The sequence below is a fragment of the Anoplophora glabripennis genome, unplaced genomic scaffold, assembly GCF_000390285.2.
Source record: "Anoplophora glabripennis isolate ALB-LARVAE unplaced genomic scaffold, Agla_2.0 scaffold202, whole genome shotgun sequence".
NCBI lineage: Eukaryota > Metazoa > Arthropoda > Insecta > Coleoptera > Cerambycidae > Anoplophora > Anoplophora glabripennis.
The window spans coordinates 299,283-320,848 of NW_019416304.1; the positions used below are offsets into that span (position 1 = coordinate 299,283).

At 31.2% G+C, this 21,566-nt stretch overlaps 1 protein-coding gene across 2 annotated transcripts; it reads left to right on the forward strand.

Annotated features, from left to right (window-relative positions):
- The first annotated feature begins 466 nt into the window (after positions 1–466).
- On the forward strand, positions 467–19,678 carry LOC108908390 (tetraspanin-9-like). 2 transcript variants are annotated; one of them, XM_018712426.2, is made up of 5 exons: positions 467–733; positions 6,479–6,649; positions 6,726–6,902; positions 8,832–9,035; positions 19,194–19,678. In XM_018712426.2, the coding sequence occupies exons 1-5, from the start codon at positions 662–664 to the stop codon at positions 19,257–19,259; spliced, it is 690 nt and encodes a 229-aa protein (XP_018567942.1). In that variant the 5' UTR covers positions 467–661; the 3' UTR covers positions 19,260–19,678. The 2 variants fall into 2 exon arrangements, with proteins under 2 accessions (XP_018567942.1, XP_018567943.1); XM_018712427.2 differs by lacking the exon at positions 19,194–19,678 and adding an exon at positions 12,629–12,903 and having other exon boundaries at positions 473–733.
- Positions 19,679–21,566: the final 1,888 nt, after the last annotated feature.

The window sequence follows — 21,566 nt, forward strand, 5'->3', positions numbered from 1 at the left end:
TATACTAGACGATGCGATCCCTTGTCAAATATTTCTTACACGTGAACATATGTCGTATCGTGTGGATGCTGCACATCGATCACAGACTTGACAAATTTTAATTTCTCTACATTATTTGTGGAGATATATTTCACGTCTGTATAGGGTGGGCGAAAGGACACCACATAAAACAAATGGAAAAGGGGGTACAGTCAAATGAACTGAAAATGTGTTCATGGCATCCTTATCAATTATTAGGTAAAGGTAGTCGTTATTCCTCCATTGTCCCTATTACCTACCTGTCAAACACATTACAATAAATCCTTTTTGTGAATCAATTTGTATACGCCGTATAAAATATGTGGACTGTAGTAATCGCTACAGGAGAAATTAGTAAATACTGCAATTGCCCACAAGGTTATGGCAAAATTGCAACAAGCTCTCACTCTAGGCTAAACAAGCTGTTTCAAAACACAAACTGAATTGAAAAGTACAGCAGCGAGTGTGTGAGTCATTTTCGACAATCGCAGATAATTCGTTGTTGAAGCTATATCTACGGTTACACTAAGGCAGATAAGAGTTCGAGTATTTTGTATTTAACGCCTGTGAGCTCAAATAACATCAGTTAGTACAGCAGGAAAAGCTCGGTGGTGTGTATCGGCTTCAATTGTATTAAAAAAAAATGGGGTGTTTCCGTGATTTTACGGCTGGGATAGCCAAGTATATTTTGTTCCTCTTCAATTTACTTATTTTGGTAAGTGAATGCAATTTTGAGTTTTTTTTATACGCTATATACAGTGCGGAAAAATATTTGAGCAATTTCATGTACTATTTTTTGGATTATTTCCTTTAAATCAAATCAGTCAAATAAACTTTTCTAAGCAGTTTTACGTTAATTATAGGCGAAACCAAAATTTTTAATGTAGATATTTTACCATGTCTAACAGTTAATGGATATATTGATTCTCTGATATTTGATAAACTTTATACGTTTAAGCTACCTACGCAAGTGTTTTAATTTTATCTTCCTATAATGAGCAGTAGGTACCTACATAATGATAGTTTAACTAACCAAATTTGAAACAAAAATTATATTTTAAGACATGCTTTGAAAAAATCTGCGACTACGAGTAGTTTTCAAAAATAAAGGCAGTTTTTAAATATTTGACCTATTTGTGTTTTCATTTTATATCGCATAAATAAACAATTACCTATTATTTTTATACATTAGTTTATAAAATGAAAATTTAAGCAAAACAACAAAATTCTGTCGATAAGGATACCGTTACATATTTGTAAGAAGTAAATAAAGTTGTTATTGTACCTAAAGGTACGTCACAATAGATATAAACAGTATAATAAAAATAAAATCAAGATTATAAAATTGGATTTCATATAGTGATTATAACAAATAAGTTTTGTTTATATGTTGAAGTTGATTTATTAAATATTACAGTTTCTTCGTCCCTGAGATGGCATAATAGCCGAACTAAAAAAAAAATTAAAAAATTTGTACTGAATACAAACGATAGAAGGACTTTAATTTTCCCAGTTATTCCTACAAATAAGCTTGCTTATAAAACATATTTTTATCGCTTACTTTTATTTTCGTAGATATGGAAACAATGCATGGCAATTAAAAAAAATTAACAATAAAATGAGTCAATATAATCTTGCTGTCAGCCGAGATTTTGTGCTTTTTGGATTAATTTAAGTAAGATTAATTTAAGCAAGATTAAAAGTAATCGCGTGTTCAAATATTCGAAAACGACGGAACAAATATTACACCAGGAAAATTAGCGAAAATAAAAGAGAAACTCGAAAAAAAGACATCTCTCATCTCGTGACTCGTGATTTTATTAGCTAACTTTTCTATTTAAACAAATAAGTGAGGAAAACAGTTTTTTCACTTTGCAGGGAAAACCATCAATTTTAGCGAAAAGTGATTCTCAGACAGCTTGTAGGGAATAAAATTTTCTACAAAATGAGACTTGTTAAATTAAAATCGGTTAATAAACAAAAAAGTTATTACAAAAAAAAAACAAGAAAAGTGCCCATTTTTAAATTTCTTTATAACTATCGTATTTATTGTTAAAATTTTATAAAACCTATGACAACTTGAGGGTTTTATCATACTTTAAAAGTGTGCCAAAATAGTTTTCGCACAATTCAATTTGTTTATAACGGAGGCTCCAAAAGTTATGAACTTTAAGCCTCTGTACAGGCGTTAATTTTCAACCAAACATGATTCAGAAAGCGTCATTGTAATCTTAAAGATGTAATTAAGCGACCTATTAAAAAATATCACCGTTTTTTGACATTAACATTCTCAAATTGTGCATTAAAAACCGTGCGTTTTTCGCTTATAAACAATTTTAATAAAATTGTTGCTATTTATGCTACCTCACCGAAAACAGATTCAATGGATAGCTGGCAAAAAAATACATTTTTGTTTTTAAAAAAGCACCCTCTACGACCAACAGGAGCCAAGATAAATTTATTTTTTTTAAATCGTAGCGCAATTGTTTATAAACATTAAAACTTGATTTTTTCGAGATGAGAGATGTCTTGTATTATGTTCCTTAGACAATTTTGCAATAGTCTCGCGGATAGGACTTTTTTCGAGTAAAAATTTTATTTGCTTGGCCTATATGGATAAACTGACAACATGATTTCCTTGAACTACCTTCTTATAATATTATAATACAAATAAAAGTTCTTTAAAACTTCTGATTTGCCTAAATCCTAAACCAACGCTTGCTTTGACCTCCAAAAAAGTATAACAAATTATTAATAGAATAAGTATAAAATTCTAAGTTTAGCCATGGTCATTAGTACACCTACCAATGGCAGCGGATGTACTTATTATTTTGCTATTACCCCATGTCTGACTGATGTTTGACCTTTAACAGGCCATTTAAAATAATTATTCTAGCATTTCCAAGGTGTTAGTACAAGTGACCTAAATGCTGCAGCCACATCGCCAAGTAGCTGGAATTCTTTTTCATTCATCGCCAAGGCATAGATTCTTCGCCGTACCGCGAAATAAATGAAGAGGAACGCCTTAATTTTCGAGTTAAACTGCAAAAAGTTAACCGCAAAGCGAAAAAGAGTCTTCGAATGCTCTATTAATCCCAGCACAAACATTTTGCTGTATAAGCATCCAAGTAATATTGCACGCTAAAAATTAGTTGAAGCGCAAGGTATGGAAACCAAGGTTTTATAAGAAAAGGTGTAACCATTCAGAGTGAATCGTTTGTGACGTCAATGCATTAGTACACGATGTAAATCGTGTACAGTTAGGGCGTGGCCATTCTTAATATTCTGATGATGTTATTCACCGCAAACTTCAACATTCTCATCATTATTCTAACGAAAAACAGAGGAAAAACTGTCTTTTTCAATACGCAATAATAGTTTTCGTTTCCAAAGCCTATTACCCTTTGCATCTAAGGATTTTTGTTGTACCACTTTTTTGAAGTGGCTCATACATTATTTACTTAAGCTATCGATCCATTTCTGAGATAAAACTGATAAGGGTATCTCTATTTACAGCTCTGTTTACAAAAATGTATGAAAATTCTAGTTAATTGAAATTGTTTGTCTCGCGATTATTACCAAGGATTTACACCTTAATCAAATTCTTTTGTCATGCCTTTGTATGTCTAAAAGTGATTCACTAAGTAGGATTTTCCGTTTTCCCAGTGAATTCAAGGGCGGTTACGCAAGCCATTGTTTGTGGATATTTTTCAATGTACCCAGCATTTCCTGTGAACTTAAAACGTAGCATTTATCCTCGTGAAATTAACGTGGCCTATTCAATTCTAATTAATAGAAATGCACCTACAAAGCAAAATAAAATGTATACAAGGACTGTCTATTCGATATGGCAAATTAAGAATTATTACTAGTATCCTTGCTGACACGTGCGAGCGAAGCCAAGCAGGAAGAAGCTATGCAAAGCGAGACGATGCGAACTGAACCGAGGCAAATCTTGTTTGTATTGTAAAAACGTACAAAATATTTTAATAAGTGCCATAAAGCTTAGGTACTGCAAGTTTAAAGTGATATATGTACTATTTCTGACAAATTGCATCATTAAATTTATTGTACTTGCGATTTACGAGGAATAAAAGAAAAAATATTTATGCTAAGGCCTAGCGACATGGCATTCATGTCAGCGATATGAAAAGTCAAGTAATGCTGATCGCTGTTAGTACTTGGGTGGGTGACCATCCTGGGAAGGTTCGCGATGCTCGCCCACCTTCTAGTGGCTTGTATATCTGTGTATTCACGGAAGCTATACAAATTTAGGTTTGTATAGAGAGACATGCATCTCTTCGAAAGGATGTAAAGCCGTTGGTCCCTTGTCTAAGCAATGTTAGGCAAGTAACAGATTCCTACCAGATGACAAAGTGACATAGTAGAAAAATAAGCCGACGTAAAATAACCAAAAAGCAAGCAAGCAAGTAATTTATTCCTTTACGTTTAGTTTTTCTCAAAATGATTTGGCAGCTCCATTTCAGTCACCGGAGGCTCAATATTATCTGACTGATCCATTAAAACAGCATGATGCGACGTACTACAAGAACCTGGAGTTGAAGTGTCATTGTAAAGAATCCTGTTGGCTATTTCATTTTTGTTACTTAAACTGTCGGCAACATAACTTTCTACAATTGTGGCTGATTTCCACCCACCATGTCTCTTGATTGCTAATACATCAACTCCTGTATTAGCCAGTAACGTTGACGATGTTCTTCGGAATGAATGGTCCGTATATGTTTCAGGATGAATTTTTAATTTGCGAGAAAATTGTATAAAAATAGAAAATAAATTTAGCTTTGGCTTGACATACAAAAAATTGTAAGGTAAACAAAATTGTACTGGGTGCATTTTTTGAAACGTATGGTATAAGATAATATTAGTCCAGGCGGTAGAGCATTCGAGGCGTTTATATTTGAAGTCATCTATTTTGTTGTACAGTAAAATTCCAAATATTATGTAGAATAGGAATCCGAGTTTGCCGATTCCAAAGAACCATTGCTACATTCAAGGGAACAACAAACACAAAAACAACGAAAAATGACCCCCGTTTCTCGACATATTTTTCCCTGTAACATTGAAAGTAAGCCCTAAATAAAAAAAATTATTCTTTATTTTTTGTTTATTTGACGATTTTCTATAAAGTTACAATAACTGCGAATCAAAAAAATTGAATGTTGCATTGACAATGGGCGAAAAATAGTAAAAAATCATATGTATATTTAGAGCAATTTTTAAAATAAGTAAATATTTANGAATGTTGCATTGACAATGGGCGAAAAATAGTAAAAAATCATATGTATATTTAGAGCAATTTTTAAAATAAGTAAATATTCATAAATATTAATGAAACTATGTGAACAAATAGTAAAACATATGTCAATTCTACCCTAAAAATTTTGCAATGATCTATAGCGTGGTTTTCGATTGACAGGATTGTTAATTAAGAAGATATAGAAAGTTCACACAATTTTTTAGAGATACTTGTTATCATAATAAACAATGATCAATACTAAAAATACCTATTTTTACACTTTTATAACCATTCAGAATTTTTTAAATTTTTCAACATTTTACTCTATAAACAAGTCGAGAAAAAAAATGTTTTTGTTGTTAACTACAACTACTTTCGATATCCGTTTAGTGCATTTTCGGCAGATAAAAACTAATGAAAGAAAAATCAAGATAGGTACCGTGGTCACAGGAATTTATCGGCAGAGCGGGAATAATATAACTATTTTTTAAAAGCTAACAAAAGTGGCATAATTCTTTAAACTCAAAATTCTGGCAAAAATTATTTATTTTATTGATTTTTGAAGATATATACTTATTCCTCTCATTTTGCTATGTCAAATTGAAAAAACTACCGTTCCCGAGAAAAGTAATCTTTTATCGCCCATATGCACTTTGAAATGCATGTGGCGCGCGGCAGAGCAATTGTTCTCAGTCATTCCCACTCCCGCTCTGCCGATAAATTCCAGTGACTCCACAAAGCAAAAGTTTAGCGAAAAATGTGTCAGATAAACGTTGCAAAATTTTAAAGAGACATGTTTCGATAACCTTGAGTCGTTGGAAACAATTTTCAAGGTTAACCTCGATTTTTTACGTAGGAACCCTCATTCTTAATTTTGACCTTAAATTGACCTTGAAATGAGCTTGAAAATGACCTTCAAGGACACAGACAAGGTCACGACAAATGTGCACCTTGAAGACCAGTAACTTTCATCTGAACCATTTTTCACATAACAATGTACTTTGGATTTTAGAAGGGGTGGACGGGTGGTCTGGGACATCCCGTATATGAAGTTACTAAATCCAAATATTAATGACGACTAGCTCTAGATTACAGAAGTTTAGAAACATAAATTTTAATAATAACTGAAGTGTTTTCTTTAAGTTGTGAAAAAAATAATTTCGTAAGGATATCTTGTCTCACTGTTCCTATTTTTTTTTGCAGATATGCGGGATAGCCCTCATAGCCCTCGGTGTTATTTACAAGGTAAACAGTAGCGGCATAGATTTTATGTCCCTTAGCTCTTTAGCTATAGCCATAGGTGCCATAATATCACTAATTGCCTTCTTTGGATGTTGCGGAGCCATCAAGGAAAGTTCTTGTATGTTAACGACGGTAAGTCAAACCTAACCATCAATAGATACCAATTTTGGACTTCATGGTTTTAATTTAAATATATTTTTTTTTTCAGTACGCAGCTATAGTTCTGACTCTCTTCATCATCCAGGTCGTCCTTGCTATACTAGCGTTCGTTGCGATTAGAAATGAAGGCACGGAAGTCTCAAGCTTTATCAGGGATCACTTGACAAGTCTATATAATAATCAGAATTCATTGAATTTGGAGACTTTGGAGGTCATCCATCGCGGTGTAAGTATACTCACCGAATAAATAGAGTTTTGTGTGTCTCATTTTCACCAGTACTTAAAGGTACCCAAACTTTCTATTCACTGTATAAAGTGTAACTTGGGGGGTGCCTTCGACCTTTAGAAACACTTGCCATAAGCTTATTTTCTCAAATTCCTTTGTGAAACTCATTTATTTTATTAATTTTTTGGTTAGCTATTTGTTTTTTGCACACCTATCGCCCTGTTGTCATACCACATCAGGTGGATTGATATTATATAGTTCAGCTACTTGATCTACACTGAGTCAATGTCCAAGGTCATTAACATTGAGATTCACAAACCAAACACGATGCTTAAAAAATAATCTGTCAGATTATTAGTCATTTTCCATAGCTTTTTATCTCACTGAATTCGAATTAATCATCGGAATTGCTTCATTATGTCAGTTTTTCGAGATATCTTAACCTAAAAGTGCGAAAAACGCATCTTCAAACCAAACTCATGTTACATTAAAGGCTAATTTTTCTTCAAAAACATATTATGGCATCTGACAGTGGTACTCTACTTTTTTGAGTCGTTCGAATATATCTTTTGCTCTCCAATAATTGGTTTGAGTGAAATGATTAGTTTAGCGTATTTTTCGATATCCAGAAATTGAATAGCCTCAGGTGAAAACTCAAAAAGAGAGAAGAACCGAATTAGAAACATCTCAATTCTCACTGGTTCTTCAGGATTTTGGGATCAAGGATCAGTGGAATTTAGGTGTTTGTAATTTAATTCTTACCTCTTTTTGGGTCTGATGCTGCTCAATTTCTGAATATGGACGAAAACGTGAAAATAATCAGTATCAACAAACGTTTTCTTGGAGAGGAAAACGGATATTCAGACCATTCAAAGTGGATTTTGAAGAAGAAGGGATCAAATGCCATAATAAGTTTTATAGGGAAAAACTACCTGGTGGTGTAACATAACCTCAAATACAGAGAAAATCCGTATATTTAGCACTTTTAAGTTCTGGTTTAGATTTTCAGGCACAATTTGTCGGTCTATATAATTATTTTAAAACGCAGACATCGACATCAAAAAAATATACACAGGGTGATTTCACTTTAAATACAGAAAATGCAGGAATAGATTAGTTGCCAAAAAATAAGTTGAGTTTGCTCTATAAACTTTTTTCCTATTGACTTTGTATTGGAGATGTAGGGTGTTCAAGTTTCCAAAAAAATTTGTATTTTCTGTCATGTCTTCATACTGCGCTGAACAATTTGAATGAAATTTACTGCAGAATATTCACATAATTAGACCTTTTATTGAATGTAATATTAACCTCGCGGCACTAACTAGTGGCACTACTGAAGGTGCCGCTCCGTTTTCCCATGAAAAAAATTGCCACTGGCGTAAATAGAATAAAAAAGATCCCACTCTAGAAGCTCTCATAAATTTCCATATTAAAAAAATATTTTTATGCGAATTTTTAGTTTTAAAATCAAAAAATTAAAAATGTGTCTTTTTTTATAAAACTACACCTCAAAACGAATAGAACGAAAAAAAAAGTTTATTTATTTATTTTTTGCCAAGTTACAGGTATTTGAAAAATTTTTACCCAAAATATTAAAATGTTTGTAACTTTTTGAGGGGTTGAAATAAAAATTTGAAAAAATTTATGAAAACTACTCTAAATATGTACTAAATAATACCAAAAAATTAAAAATGATCAGGTCAGGATCTCAGTGTTTTGGCATAGAATGCCCCATATTCATTTCATTCGACTTTTTGTTAATTTGGCTTATTTTTTTATAATCTTTAACAAACTAAAAAATAAATCAAAACTACGGTCTTCGTTCACAATGTTTCACTGTTTCAACAAGAATCACATTTATTTATTGCCTATTTAATAATAATAATGTTTTATTATCTGACAATTACATATTTCTATTTTTGATTGTAGTACGAATGTTGTGGACTTGATGGCCCAACTGGTTCAGAAGTACAAAATAACACACAGGTCATGTCGAGTTGCTGCTCTAAGACTGTTACAACATGTACCACTACAATTGCTTTCCAGAAAGGATGCGTCTCTGCTATGACGGACTTTTTGAATACAAATCTTAAAATCATAGGAATTATTGCGATAGTCTTTGCAGTAGTAGAAGTAAGTATACGTGCACAGAAGAAAATATTATCTTGAATCAAGTGCAATGTCTACCTCGAAAAAAGATTTTCTTTTTCAAACGAAGAAATTTTGCTTAGTTCAATATTAATGTATTCTTGATTCAAGGTAGTTTTTATATAAAAATATTTTTTTACAATTTTTACAGTTTTATTTTATGTAGATTGATTCCGGATGTAAAACAACAAGTACTTAAAATAGAAATATAAATACCGCCCATTTCGCCCTTCCACTAATAAGAAGTGAATCTTATTTGTGGAATCCTTCTCTATCGCATGGATTTCTATGGCTTACTTTATTGCTCTCACGTAACTTCTGATATACCATCGGTACTTTCCTACCCGGTATTAGAATGCTACGAAATAATGAATTCAGCATAAAATACACAAGATCTATGTAGTCATGTCTCTAGTACAGATGAAAACTGCTCTAAAATCTGATCTTATTGCCATAAATATTCTAACAATATAAGTAAAAACAGTAACAAAACAAAAATTGTTTAAGCTTATTTTTATTTGAAAAAAAAAAGAATTTAGTTACTTTATTTCTGAAGCGTTTTTTTAGCTTTGCTCTGGAGAAAATTGTGTACAATTAAACTTTAACAGCCCTATAAAAGGATTTAAGATAAATACCTTAACATAAAATGTGTTCCAGCGTTATCAGTAACACAATAATAAAACAAATAATGGTATGTCCTTGTGGAATGTACTTACGTAAAGTGCAAATATTAAACATCTTAATCTTAGTCCTCATTTTAAGAAACAAGGTGTAAAAATTTTCACACAACATTTTTTATCTATCTTCTTTAATATGAATCGTGATAAATAATTTTTAAATAGTAAAATATTTGAAAGAGAACATCTGTGACATCACACCACTCAAATTAATTAATTAAAAACGCTTCTACTGCAAAATATTTAGTATTTAATATTTCAATTGAAAATTGCAGTCCATTCTTTTTAAATATTTCTGAATTCTGACGACATAGGTTTAAAAATATACTCCTTTGATCTGGTACGATTATGGAGCCTGTGGGCTTAATAGAAGCTGAACTAAAACATAAAATCACTTGTCGACTTGTCGCATGCTATAAACTGGTGCAAGAACGGTATAAGTTACATGTCACTTGTCGCCTTTTTTTCGCTTGGTATTTAATCAGATAATTTGTTTGACTTAAATAGTATTATTTTTGTGTACATCTAAATATGTAGGTATCTAATAACTTTATGTATCATAAAAAGATCATAACATAAATCATCATAAATGATTATTTTGGGCATATATCATCATTATTTGTGCAAATACTTCACTTCAACTTATATGCAAATTTCATACATGATAGCTACATGATATAGCAAAAAGAAATACTAAGAAAAGCTAACAAAACTATCTTTTCCTCTCATGAGCAATTTTTTAATTGAGTTTCATTTATTTGTTTTTATCTGCTTCCATAGTTAGAGATATCATATGATGTACATAGTCAAGTATGTGGGTCAGACTTTAACGAGTGGTATGACGTCACAACGTGGCATCCGTGCATTTTCCCGCGCTCCCTCTTCATTAATTACCTACATAGCGACACAAAAAAAAATTAGTATGTACTTTTCATGCGACATATGTTATCCGTATTATTTTTGCCTCGTGATCACGAATCCGGCATCAGAGTTGAGCTATCACATAACAGAAATTTCCTAACCTCAAAAAACAGGTCAAAAATAGCAAACATTTACGAAAAAGTGCTAGGAAAAATACAAAAAAAAATTTTTCTATATTCAAATGTTCCGAGATCAAATTTACAAAATTCGTTTTTAAAAATTTAATCAATTACCTATGTACTTTATTACCCGAGATTCGGCAGAAAACCCGTTAATAGATCTTTTACAGAAAAAAAAACAAAATATAGCTGAAAAAAAGGTTAAAACATGATTGGGGATCAGGTTATAAAGTAAATAAAAGTTATAAAAATTTAATTTCGCAATTATGACCTTGAATTCGTAATCAGCGACCCAGAAAACCCACGTATACCAAATTTAACGCGAATGTGTTATTTTTTGAAAATTTGGTCGGCCATCTTGGATCCGCCATTTTGAATTTTGTAAAATTGACCTCGGATCCGTAATGAGCGACCTCGACAACACCTATATACCAAATTTGGCGCGAATCTGTTATTTTTTGAAAATTCGTGATATCTGACCCTTTTTTTGAGGTTAGAAAAAGAACTATCAATTTTGACCGCGGATTCACGTTCGGCGGGGTCTTAACCATATAAATGGATATTTGAATAAAGAAAAAAAAATGTTTTATATTTTTCCTAGCACTTTTTCGTGGATTTTTGCCATTTTTGACCTGTTTTCCGAGGTTAGCAAATTCCTGTGATATGATAGCTCAATTCTGACACCGGATTTGTGATTAGAAGGCAAAAATACTACGGATAACATATGTCTTATGAAAAGTACAGACAACTTTTTTTTTGTGTAGCTGTGCTATTTTTAGTTCTAATTTTTTTCCCACAACATTAGACTGTGCTGTATATTTTCTGAACATGCATTAAAAAAGTATATACGGAATGAGTCCATTGTGTTTTTTCAAATGTTATTAGTGAAAAAGCATATATCTGACAATAAATAAATAAATAACGCAAACTTTCAATGATTCTTGTTTCTGACATCACGTCTTTGACAAAGGTAAACTCGTATAATAAGTGATCTGCTTGTTAAAACTCAAATTTACATCTGAGTATTTCTAAATGATTAAATTATATAGAACATTTATTCAAATATTTAGATGGGGACTTCCGGTACTTAATTTCTTCCTTTGGACTCGGTCAAATTAGCTGAAATTGTGATAAGTTGTTGGGTTTGTGTTACTGACCAATATTTTCCACAGTAACTAGAAACTTTTCGAAGTCATTCAGTTCATTTTTTCTATAAACATTCCACAAAGTTACTGTTTTTATATTCTACTCTTACCACTTTGCAATACCATCATCAGCAGAACTGACTCAGACCACTATAAGTAGAAAAGAATTGATTTTCTGACTCAAGTACTGTGGAGAGTTTTAGTCAGTAACACAAAACCAACAACTTACCACAATTTCAGCCAATTTGACAGAGCCCACATTTTCATAAAGACAGTGAGGGCTCCTTTGATTGATCCAGAACAAAAGGAGGAATATGCTGAAAACCATAACCTCGATGCGATTAATATAACACAAGGATGGTCTTGGAAGCTGTAAGAGGTGTATAGTTGATCAGATTTAAAAAAAATAGCACCAGTCAATGCCAGATATTAATTTATGTGGTATCTGAAAATTTAATTCTTTTATACTTATAATTATGAAGTTATTCAAGATAGAAGAAAATAATGGAGTTCTCACAAAATTCCAATTTTCTACAGATAAGCGAAAGTTACAGGAAAACATCATTCAAAACTGCTTATCTTGCGCAACTTTTTTTTAAATTTAACTATGAATCTCTTCCCTTCCCGAAATTCCATCCCGAGCATGTCTAAGTGAATCACGCTGTATAGTGACAAGTGCAAATGACCTTGGATAACCCTATTCCTTTCTGTTGCAGCTTTGCGCAGCGCTCTTCGCCTTTTATGTGCGGAACTCTTCACAATAGTGGATATTTCCGTCTTCCCGTGCCCAAATTTTGAGAAAAGACGTATACAGTGCCCTCTGATGATAAATTAAGGTCTTTGTTTCTACTGAAATGCCTCTGTATCGTCAACTGAAATTCAACTGCTTAAATGACACTTGCACATCGCACAAAATACTATTTTTTTAAATACTTTAAATGTTATACCAGTTTTATTTTATATTTACATTTAAGGAAGTCTTAGATATACGAAAATTGTTTTTATTTATTTTATAATTTGTTTTTTTATGTTGAATAAAGTTTTATGTAAGTTTTAAACACAATTGTCTCCTTTACACTTGCCCTATTTTACCAGAAATGGACACATTTTATAATAAAATTAACCTTGACTTAATTATCTGCAATTTTGGTAGATGAAATGAAAAACAAAATTAATTCATAAACTATGTGCATCCAAAAGCAAATATTGTCTTAGATTACATAGAAAGAGGTTAGGATTCTCTGGCAGTTGTCAATGGTGTCAATTTTTGAGTTAGTTATCACGTCGTTGGTTTAGACATATTGACGTTTCGAGACATACCTCTTTCTTTGTCAGCAGAAACTGACGACGTGTCAACCAACCATGAAGTTGTTCAACTATAGAAAGAGGTTTTTCAGTAGTCTAACTAATCTTTTCTTATAACACTTGCTTTTCACTATACAGTGTGGACCATTTTGGTGATGCATGTATTGGTATCTTGGAAACTATAAGAGATATTTATTTATTTATTTATTTATTTCACTGCACATCAACAGACAAATGCCCAGCTACAGGATACAAAACCAATGTAGTAATATAACACACAGCGCATTTGAAAATATATGTCAATAAATAGAATTAATAATAATAATTGGACATGGCAATATACCAGCATAAAATATAGTAGACATAATATAATATACATACATATACACACAGAAAAATATATATTAGACCAGTAGTAGATATAAAATATATAAAATATAGTAGATATAAAATATATAAAATCATCACACATAAATAAATACTTAGTAGACATAAAAATATAAATACATATGCACACAGATACACTTATATTATACATATAGATAGATACGAATCAATAAAATAGTAAAACAAAAATAAAGTATTAAGACTATAAATTAACAGTAAAGAATACGCTTTTTAATTTCATTAATAGTGCAAAAAATATGTATAACCTGTCCTCAACATTGCAATAGTTGGCAATCATCTGATATAAAGGAGATGCTTTCATAATGTTAGTTCTTACAGTGGGTAACTTAAAGTAATTACATAGTATGTATGCTGTGGAATCTTTAAGAATAACCTTTAATAATACCTAAAGATTTATATGCAGATGATGCAACTATCTCAATGCGTTTTATAAAATTTAATTTAGCATCGAAAACAACACCAAGATCTTTTATGTACTGAGGCATTTACAAAATAGAACTATCAATGTTATAGTTATATTTGATGTAGTTAATTTTACGTGTGAAAGACATTACATTACATTTATCTGCATTTAGAGGTAATTTATTTTGGTTGCACCAATATTTATTGCTTTTTGAAGTGGAGCACAATCAGATTTACATGTAATTTCTGTGAATAATTTGAGATCATCAGTATACAACAGTGTACCCAATTAACAGTCGCAATTATATCATTAATAAACATTACGAACAATAACGGGCCCAAAATAGATCCTTGTGGTACACCCGACCTCTGCTGAAACTTTTCAGACTTAAACCCCCGGAATTGAACAAATTGGTATCTATCCTGCAGATACGACTTTAACAAATTAATCATTGGTATGCTGAGATCAAACGCTGTTAATTTATCAAATAAAATTCCGTGGTTATGGTTATAGATATGAAAATGGTTAAACGGAGAAAGTTTTAGACAGTTCTGCTATTAACTTAATGGTGCTTGCAGACCGGTCCTAGTTCTTCAGGTTTTTGAGTTATTTTGAAAAAAAGTAAATGTGGCATTTTCGAAAATCTTTTGTATCTTTTTTATTTAGAGGAACTTTTAAAATCTGAAGACACTTTACAGAGCAAGTTTTTTCGAGAATTTCACTGTATATTTAGATTTTCATTGCGACGTTTCGTTTGCGATAAACCATCATCGACTTTCCTTTTTCTTATGGGCGCTATATTGAATTTTAAGCTGAGCAAATAGAGCATTTTTTGGCTTATCAGTAATGTAAGTATTATAAGTAAGAAGAAATTTCAAAATCAACCTCAAAAATTAATATTTTAATATTTTTAATAAATCTGACAACCCCGTAGAATTTTTCGAAATTATCATAGAGTAGTCTCAAATTTTTGAAAAAGCTTATAATTAATGTCATGACGTTGAGTGAAAAAATCACGCTTTGCGTTATCCCAACGAAGAAAAATGTGATATGTTGGACAGCTTTATTAAAAATAATAGAAAAGCAACTGTTGCAATAAACAGTTATATTGGAAATTATCTCGAAAGACAACCATCAAATGAAATGTATTTTTATAAATTTTTAACAAATTTGAGAATGTTTGGAAGTTTGAAAAGCTACATCCTAAGAACTACGAAAGAGATAATAGGGGAAATATTATTTTTTTCATTGGATTAACGTAAAGCCATTTTGCCGATTTTAAAACAAGTGTCACACTAACTGTTAACAATTAACTCTATGATTAACAATAATTCAAAATAACAAGCAGTTTGCAACACGTGGTTATTGCTATCATTTTTTCACTCAATGCCATGATAATAATAAGCTTTTACAAAAATTTGAGACTATTCTATAATAGTTTCGAAAAATTATGCGGTGTTGCCAGATTTACTAAAAATATTAAAATACTGATTTTAAATTCACATTATATCATTGAAAAGCCGAAAAAATGCTTTATTTGCTCAGCTTAAAATTCAATATGGCCCCCATAAGGAAAAAGAAAGTTGATGATGGTTTCTCGCAACCGAAACGTCCCAATGAAGATCGGAATATACAGTGAAATTCCTCGAAAAAACGTGCGGTAAAAAAGTTATAGATCATTTTCGAAAGCGCCATTAAGTTAGCAACAGAACTGTCTAAAACCTATGTCTTATAATTTCCAAGATACCAACACATGTATGACCAAAATGGTCCACACTGTATATTAAAAAAAAAATGAGTTTAAAGTATACTGCAGCAGTATTCTGCTTTGTCGTTTTTTATAGACATGTACTTGTAGAGAAATTTTTTGTTTCCGTGAAGTAAAAAATGTCTCTTCAATGGAGCATGAGTGTCGCTTTGGACATATTTTTGAAAAACTTATTTCAATGTAGAATGTGGTGAGAGATATTTCTCTGTTACCAAGAAAAGTTAATGCAGCTATTTATAAGAAAGAAAAAAAGATCAAAGGATTATGAAATTCATAAAAAACATAAAATTGAAAATGTACAATAAATCTATTACGACAGTAAAAATGTAAAATTTAGTCCTACTTATAATTATTTATAACCATAACAATATTTTTAGAATTATTTGTCATTTGTCTTAATAATTATTTCCTAAAACTTTACTGATAAGCCTATCACATGTTCTAGTTTTCACTGAAAATTATGATCATTTATACAGATTAATTGTCAGATTATCTGCCTGACATATCAGACAGAACCAGTGGCGGCTCGTCAGGTGACGCAAGTGACACCGCTTCACCTAAAATTTCCGTTTGGTTGTGCAATTTAATTTTTTTTTAAATTTTATATAATTCTGTATTGAAAATGTATTGTGTTTGTTTGTTTAATACGCAGAAATAACCATAATAGTTGCACGGTGAACAGTTTTTAAAAAAACATTGCCTTTGTTGTGTTGAGCGCGAACATAAACCTCGTACCATACAATGTATAGTATACGCAAGTGACGCAGATGGAAATTAGTCTACAGGGTCGGAAAGTCCCCATGGTTCATCGGCCGTTACTTGAGAGCGATAAAATGAGTCATAGAAATCCGTGCGATAGAGAAAGATGGCTACAATGAAGGCGTTTAATAGTCACCGCCCATTTCGTCCTTCCACAAATAAGAAGTGGATCTTATTTGTGGAAGGGCGAAATGGGCGGTGACTATTAGACGTCTTCATTATAACCATCTTTCTCTATCGCACGGATTTCTATGACTCTTTATCGCTCTCACGTAATGGCCGATGAACCATGGGGACTTTCCGACCCTGTATATTCCGCTTATCTTCGAAGCGTTGTTTACGGAGGTTGTCATCACGGGAGAAACTACGGCGTGGGGGGAACGAGTGACGCGGATATTGAAGCAGCATTGTTATCGCTTGCCTTTAAACAGTTTATACGATACGCGTCGTCCGGTGACGATTATAACGGTTCTTCGTTAATATTTGTTTTGTACAAGGACATTTAAATAAATGGGACTATGCATGTCACAGTCTATCTCATATGTTGGGTGAAGCTAGACAAGGGGAAAGCAGAGGGCTTTATTTTCATCCAACTGATGCGCGCGATTACATCTCCAATGTCGTACATTTTGGATGGGTCAAAATAAAATATTTTATAGTCCTAAGTCAATATATTTCAACAGCTACTAAGTATTTTTATAATAAATATATATAATATTTTTATAACTTCTTGAAATCCCAATAACTGTAACCATTTCTTTCTTGTTGCACCATCCCCAAGCATCCTACAAACGTTCACATTTCACTTTTAGAATACTGTGGCAAATTTTCAGTGAGACATAAAAATATATTCCCAAAGGAGAACATCAAATGGTTGAATGAATGCAACTTTCAGTCGATTGCATCTTCGGTATTTTTATGTATAAGTGAACCACCACCATATTTTTGCTGTTGTATTTATTCAGTTTTTATGCTCGTGCATTCAGTAAAATTGTAAATATATTTCTGAAAAGGTTTTTGTCGTAGAGGAAAATGAAAATGATGAATGATTAAAATTTGTAATGTTGGGTATAAGGGATAACATTGAAATACCTATAAATATATTAAATATAAATAATGTCTGTAACTTATTTGTGGTGCAGCATTTTCCTTTGATTTTAATGACCCAACGTGGTTCATATTATTGTTTTCTTACTATTTCAGCAAAAATTTAAAAAAAATACCAAGTCAGTTTTATACAATTTTACCGTTATTCAAATAAAAGTTACCCACACGCACGACAATGGCCACAGTTGCATATACATTCCAAAGTCACCTTCAAGCACGCTTACCTGTGGAAGGATAGCTGATGTGGATGTTTATAATCCAATTTCTTACAAATTCTGCACTGTCTAACCATATTCACACCTTAAAAGTTTATCCAAAATACATGTGTAAACACTAATCACGTTTCACTTACTAAAATCACAACTATTTTCTAACAAGAGACGCCATATTCTGCCAACCACGGCAGAACGAACGAGGAACACGCTACAAATTATTGCGTAGTTGCCAAGTCTTCAAACGTGGCAAATATGAAAAATGAAAAATAGTTTAATATGTACAGAATTTAACAATATTGTATGTATAACTTAATAATACTATCCTATAATAATAATTTTCACAATTGTGATGAAAATTGCGATAAAAATATTAAGTACATTTCCAGTATAATTATACAGCTGACAACAATAATACAATTAGAATGTGAATAGACCAGGCTTCATCTAGAAATGTAAATAAATAAGTCCCCTTTATTTAATGTCCTTGGTTTTGTATAATAATTGTAGAAATGTTTCCTATGTATGATCCAAAATCCAGTATGTATTTTATTGGAAACGCCATTTTCCAGACGGAAAATTAAGGACAAAAAGGATTTTTAAATTGCGAGAGACCTGTGCCTTATTCTCTTTATATGGAAAAAGGGGAACTCAAAAGACAACGTGTACGTTCGAAAGTTTCGGAATGAATGGTATTAGGAGTATAAGTGGTTGTGTGGAAGTGTTTATTTAAACAAAACTTTTCTGTATGCCGTATTAAATTGTGGGTGTAAAGTCGGGCGTGTGGAATAAGGAGGGATTTAACAATTTTGGGAACCGTCACTCGAGGCTGTAGTAACCACAAAGCTTCTTTGGAACATACATGTATGGTGTGCGTTAATGTTCGCAGAAGTCCACAAGCCGAACTATTATTTCTATTTTAATGAAATCTAAATGAAAATCCTTCTCACGAACGTCAGTTTTTCGGTAATATTGCAAATGTAACTAAAAATTTCCAGATTCATTTAAAGCCGTTTGACATTGAAAATTCGAAAATTTTCTCTTGCGGCGCTTTTTTCTCTTTTTTGTCAATCAGTGAATATGATTCATCTATTCTCAATGTACGAGCCGCCACTGGACAGAATATAAACCTGAAAATGTTTTAACTTTTAAATATGTACTTAAACTTACCTATTTAATTGGTTATGGTTGTACGAAATATGAATCATTTTACCTTCTTAAAAGAGCTTAATCAAAAAGGTCTCATACTCATATAATCTTTCTGTAAATCAAAATATTTTTATAATCTTCACAAATAATAACAATTTCCTTTGTTTCAGCTTCTCTGTTCCATCTTTGCCTTCTATGTAAGAAATACCATAACCAGCCGTGGAAAATATGTATAAATCATCAAATTTATGTAGTCATAAATGGTTTCTTAATATAGGGCATTTTAGAAAAGAATGATTATTTGTACTCGTATAAGAAATTAATAGTATTTCTCCTTTAAGTATCCGCCATTAAAATCAAAGCCAAAGATCGGTAGCAAGTCAAATTTAAAGAAAACTGTTTTTATTTATTTGCCTGCTATAGCAATATTAAACAAAACATATTTCTTAGCAGAAACTATAAAGTTGTAAATATATTCACACAGAAAAACTATTAATTCGATTAATTACTACACTAGTCTTTATTCTTAAAAATGTAAATAAAGTATATGTATCTGATGTAGCTGTAGAACAGTTATACTATTGTATGTGATAACGCAAAGAATATTTTAATTGTAGTCAATTATGTATATAGTAAAATAAAAAATAAATCAATATTCTTGTTTAATTTTAATCCTTCACAGCAAAAAATAATTTGCGTTAAAATTTTGTAAGAACATATCTTTTGCCTTTGGGAGGACATATGGAGGATTTTAATCCTCCATCTGTTAATGACAATTACTTACAATTATTTGTAAACAGCAGAAGATAGATGGTTCGGCAGGAAAATTATTTGGAGCGATGAAACTTCGTTCACAAATAACGACATTTTTAATAGAAAAAATAAGTATTATTATGCTAGGGAAAATCCAAATTTGGTTCAAGGGACTAGTCACCAAATCAAATCTTCCATTAACATTTGGCATGGAATATTAAATGACCGTATAATAGGACAGTTTTTTTATTGATGGTAACCTTATTTCTCAGAAGTAGGTAATTAGATATTTTAAGGATAGAAATACAGTCTACATTGAATAATCTTCCCTTACATTACATTAGAAATTTATAAATATTTCAGCAAGGCGCAGGGTGATTGAATCGACGCTTTCCAAATAATTGGATTGGCACTCATGGACCTGTAGGTTTGTCTAAAAGATTAACTTTATTACAGTCTCTGTGACAATAATATAGAAGATGTATGTATGTAGGATTTGCAGAATATTTGTGTATTTTGTTTTATTGAGTATTGATTTTTGTTTTACGTCAAGACTAGATTTTATTAAATTTTTAAATAAATTATTAATTTCTTTAATTTTATGGGTTATTCTTCAAATAAAATAGTAGTGTTACATATTGACGTATTTCCAATTTGAATCACCCTGTATACCTTACGGTTTCCCAGATGCTAATGGTGAGCCATGAAAAACGGACCACCCTGTATATGTAGTAAAATAAAATATAAATCAATATTCCTGTTTTTAATTTTAATCCTACAGACAAAAATATTTTCCGGAAAAATTTTGTAAGCACATATGTTTTGACTTTGAGGATGCACTTATATAAATGGTTTTAATTTAATTTATGTATTATAACAACAAGAATAAAGTAATATTTGTTAATTCTATCAAGGCAACCATTTATACAAATCGCTGTAATACTGGTTGCATAAACAAATTTAATAGGTATTTAAGAAATGAATTTTTTCAAATTTTCTCAAATAATATATTCACTTCAATAAAAAACTGAAACAATTATTTCTATCATATTGTTCATGCATATAAAAATTAGTTTATGCATATTAACTACATGTATCTATATATATTTGTTCTGTGAGATATATTTGTATTGAGATAAATAAAAAATTTGAAGTTTAAATATTATAAATCAAAATTGACAAATGTCAAATAATGGAAATTAAAATAAAATATATTAAACAATAATTCAGGGAAATTAACATAAAATTTGTCAGTAGAATGTTAGAAGAGTAAATAATAGATAGGAAAGTTTAAAATGAAGTGAAGGAAAGAAAAAGAACGTTATAAGAATAAAAAGGAAGGTGTAAGGACCTTAAGGAAGAGTGAGGATCAAGGGAAAAACAAAAGAAAGAAAAAAAAAGAAATTAGTTACAAAATAAAAAAAGAAGAGTGAGGAAAGTAAAATTTGAGGAATTTAAAAGTTGGAACTACGTGGAGCAGAACAGTAAAATCAAAAAGAAATTTATATTACATACAAGCTGATTCATAGAGGGGACCTCCAGAGAAGAAGAATGTGAAATTAGTGAATGAAAGTAAGTTTCAGGTATCCAGTTTGTTAGAATTGTAACATAAAGAACTATTCAAGAAGAAAAAAAAGGTACTTCCGTAATTAATTTGTGTTATGAAAGTCAATATCAAAGTATCACAAATAAGTTACAAATTTGACAGATCTGAACATTTTAAGTTATTATAGAATCAAGATAATATATGCAACATTAAAGACCATACCTTAATAGTGTCATATTCAAAT